Source organism: Trachymyrmex septentrionalis, unplaced genomic scaffold (assembly GCF_001594115.1).
Source record: "Trachymyrmex septentrionalis isolate Tsep2-gDNA-1 unplaced genomic scaffold, Tsep1.0 scaffold79, whole genome shotgun sequence".
NCBI classification, from domain to species: Eukaryota; Metazoa; Arthropoda; class Insecta; order Hymenoptera; family Formicidae; genus Trachymyrmex; species Trachymyrmex septentrionalis.
In genome coordinates this window covers 1,583,425-1,587,164 of record NW_017305977.1, presented here as the reverse complement: position 1 = coordinate 1,587,164, position 3,740 = coordinate 1,583,425, and the positions used below count along the sequence as shown (strand labels likewise).

The following is a 3,740-nucleotide window of genomic DNA, read 5'->3' as shown; positions in this document are numbered from 1 at the left end:
GAAACTGATGCGTATTTTGAGGGTCAGCCAAAATCGTTCTACAAAACCGGCATCGAACGTTTGGAAAGGCGTTGGACTGATTGTATTGCCTTAAAAGGAAACTATATTGATGAATAAATTCGAATTTTTATGTAACACTTGTGTTTTCTTTGCTAGACCGGGGACTTATTGACCGATGTGTTATATACAGGGTGTCTGTTAAGTAAGGTCGGAGTCGCATTGGGAGTGTAAAATGAGTCAAGGGGAACAAAAAAGTCTTATACCATTTTGTAATTTTCGCAATAGTTAACAAAATATTAATTACTAAAAATGGGCCGAATATTGATCTTTAATAATTTTTTTTCTAAATACTATCAACTTTACAAAAAAACTATAAGAGACAAAAATTGTTTATTTTCTTCTCATAAAGTTCTGAGAATTTTTTAATATCGTATTTTCTTATGATAAAAATAAAAAATGCAATATTAAAAAGTTGATAAAAAATATTGAAAAAATTTTTAGAAAAAATTCTATGAAAAAAATTAATAATTTTTATTTCTTAGTTTTTTTATAAAATTGATATTTGAGAAAAAAATTATAGAAGACCATTTTTAGTAATTAATATCTTATTAACTATTGTGAAAATTGCAAAATGGTATAAAACTTTTTTGTTCCCCTTGACCCATTCTACACCCCCAATGAAAGAGTGTGAAAATGTGTGTGTGTAGGGAAGTGTGAATGTGTCTCCACAGTTTGATATTTGTTTAAAGCGAGAAAGAGAGTTCTAGAACAGTCTAGTGCAGGAACAGAAAACAGACCAAATGTCTGGCTTCAAGCTACGAACAGAATGCTTGGTCTAGATATATAGTATATATGTCGTTGGTAAATACTATATAATAGAAGCATTCTAAAGCATGCGACGCGAACAAACCTGTAAAAACACCGATAGAGACCAACCCTGAATGCACCCACTAGCTGCGTTCAATGGACTTGACAGTTAAATGAGTTCTCTGTTATTGGTGTATTCTTTCAAATTATCCAATCAGCATTTTAGATCTGGAAGAATACATCAATAGTAGCGAACGCTCACTTAACTGTTGAGTCCGTTGAACGCAGCCACTAGTTTGGTTTCCACCGAGGATTTAAACCGGATCTGAATGTAAGAAACCAACTATAGCATTCCCCTGTCGTTCGACTGTAACAAGAGATTACTCGACTGTTGTTGGTTGTTTCTTACATTCGATTGTGGATTTTGAAAGGAGGTGAAAATTACAAAAGTGACCAAAGATTACTAGATATTGACCAATTAAATTATAAATACTCTAGTGAATTTGCTCACTTTTGTAATTTTCACCTCATTTCAAAATACACAATCAATCCTCTGGGCCCCTATTCTTGAAAAATATCGCATACAAAAAATTAGGGAAATACTATAGTATGGATTGAATAGACTACAGCATTTCCCTAGTTTTTCGTATGCGATACTTTTCGAGAATAGGGACCCCGGGGGTCGATTCTGTCTATCATCAAACAAAGTGAAAATGACAAAAGTGAGCAAATTTATTAGATGTTAATCAATGAAATTATCAGTATTCTAGTAAATTCGCTCACTTTTGTAATTTTCACCTCGTTTCAAGATACAGAATCGATTTCCTGATCTAGTTTAAACCTTCGGTGGACACTGAATGTACCTATTATTGTATAGACACCATTTTATGTGTTGACCTATCGGTTTCGATAGGTCTGTTTTTTGTTGCTGCACTTTGTGAACTGGTACACACAGTGCAATAAGTTGAAGTGAAACAAATATACATTTATTTCACTTTAACTTATTGCACCGGTTCAGAGTAATAAAGAGCAGACTTGATGTGAGTTAATGGTTATATTGTCTATAAAACGAGCTAAATTGCTTGTAAAGGATATATAAGGGAATATATATTTTTTATATCAAGTTACTTTGTTCCAGTATGGTATCGAGTCAAAAGCTCATAAAAATAGCAAGTTTGGGAGGATTTATAACAGCAAGTACAGGTTATATTTTCTATTATCGCATACAATATGATATTAAAAAAAGTGAGACTTATAAAGATGTCATGAATACCCTACGTGCACATAAGAAAGCTGTACCATACCTTGGAGAACCTATATTGTTGGGCCGCATCACTTACGGTGATGGACATCGAATACTTGAACATGAAGATACAAAAATTACACAAAATTACAAATGGTTTAAAGTTCCACTTACAGGTACTAATACTAAGGGAAAGTTATATTATGAAGTGACATGGAATCGTAAACTTGAAAACACACTTGAAGCATCTAAAATTGAAATTACATTTGATAATATACCTGGAAAAACATTTGTAATAAGACAATGTGAAATAAGTTAAAATTATAACAAACTTGTATCGAGAGAAAAATAGATTTAATTATGTAAAAATATTTTTAGAGATTTAATTAAATACTAAATATAAAAAGTTAGATAATATTGTAAGGACAAATTATAAAATTGAAAATAACTCAGAGATAAAACAATATTATAATTTTAATATTTTAATAATTCATATAAAATAGAAATTAACGGAAAGTTTGTAATGGCATGTCGGTAACACCGTCAGGTACTTTCAAACCGCGTCTTGAGTAGCCCAAAGCTGCTTGGATAATATGTATGGCCGCTTCCACAGTCATTTTTACATCTTGTTTATTACCAATTTGTGGATTAACTTCTACTAAATCGATAGCATTCAATCTATGTGTTCTAGATATTTCTTCCATAAGATGAATTGCTTCTCTAAGAGACAGTCCTCCACGTACTATAAGCAAATATAAGGATTTATAATACTATTTATGTACACTGATACAATACACATACAAACCTGGTACTCCAGTACTAGGTGCTTCAAGCGGATCTAATGCATCTATATCAAAGCTAACATGTAAAGATTTTGAGTTATGAGAATCTATTTTATTAAGTGCCATATGTATCACATCGTGAATACCTAAAAACATTAGTATTAAATGCATTTAATATTTTATGTGCAATAATCAATGTACAATTATTTTAAAATCGAACCATAACGTTCTATGTCTTCCATTCCATAAGCAGTAATACCAAATTTTTCAATTATTAATCTTTCGTAACGATCTATAGATCTCAAACCAATATAAGCTACATTTCTGATAGATAATCTAAAAAAGTGATATATTGATTAAATTTATTGTTTATATTTTTAATATGATTTTAATCCATTTGATATAGTTAAAAAAATAACAGTTCATGTTCTGAATGTCATTGCATTCTTACATTGGCATTTGCCAGTCCATGCCTGGTAAATACGGCCAATAATCAGCTAGTTCTGAAGTCAATAATGCTACGGGCATTCCATGCACATTACCACTTTCACTGGTTTTGTTAGTATTTAAATCTGCATGAGCATCTACCCATATTACTGCCACATCTTGCTTTTCCTATGAAAAAATATAATATTTAAATTTAATGAAAATTATTTTTTTTCTATGAAAATATTTCTCTTTTGTACCTTGACATGTCCATCGATTGTACCAATACTCAAGCTGTGATCACCACCGATTGTTAATACTTGCCTACCATCGCGTAACACTTGTCGAATTTGTTCGGATAAGTTACTCATACAACTAGACACGTGGCCCAAATGTGACATATTTTTTACATTATTCGTATTATTTGTATTATAGTGCACGTCACCATAATCTCGTACATCCAAATCTTTTTTTGTGAAATA

At 31.3% G+C, this 3,740-nt stretch overlaps 2 protein-coding genes across 4 annotated transcripts in view; one reads left to right on the top strand and one right to left on the bottom strand.

Annotated features, from left to right (window-relative positions):
* The first annotated feature begins 794 nt into the window (after window positions 1–794).
* LOC108754310 lies at window positions 795–2,849 on the top strand. 3 transcript variants are annotated; one of them, XM_018496518.1, is made up of 3 exons: window positions 1,704–1,847; window positions 1,946–2,226; window positions 2,742–2,849. In XM_018496518.1, the coding sequence occupies exons 2-3, from the start codon at window positions 1,947–1,949 to the stop codon at window positions 2,759–2,761; spliced, it is 300 nt and encodes a 99-aa protein (XP_018352020.1). In that variant the 5' UTR covers window positions 1,704–1,847; window position 1,946; the 3' UTR covers window positions 2,762–2,849. The 3 variants fall into 3 exon arrangements, with proteins under 3 accessions (XP_018352019.1, XP_018352020.1, XP_018352018.1); XM_018496517.1 differs by lacking the exons at window positions 1,704–1,847; window positions 2,742–2,849 and adding an exon at window positions 795–802 and having other exon boundaries at window positions 1,946–2,369; XM_018496516.1 differs by lacking the exon at window positions 2,742–2,849 and having other exon boundaries at window positions 1,705–1,847; window positions 1,946–2,369.
* Window positions 2,557–3,740, bottom strand: part of LOC108754312 (arginase, hepatic) — a 1,665-nt gene continuing 481 nt past the window's right edge. Inside the window, exons 3-7 of the mRNA XM_018496519.1 lie at window positions 3,519–3,727; window positions 3,284–3,447; window positions 3,053–3,168; window positions 2,856–2,978; window positions 2,557–2,792 (exon numbers count right to left, since the gene is read on the bottom strand). Of these exons, the coding sequence (XP_018352021.1) occupies window positions 2,557–2,792; window positions 2,856–2,978; window positions 3,053–3,168; window positions 3,284–3,447; window positions 3,519–3,727 (848 nt within the window). The remainder of the gene's footprint in view (window positions 2,793–2,855; window positions 2,979–3,052; window positions 3,169–3,283; window positions 3,448–3,518; window positions 3,728–3,740) is intronic.

Bases quoted from the DNA above. Each gene is read 5' to 3' on its own strand.
- LOC108754310 (XM_018496517.1), top strand. From the start codon at position 1,947: ATGGTATCGAGTCAAAAGCTCATAAAAATAGCAAGTTTGGGAGGATTT.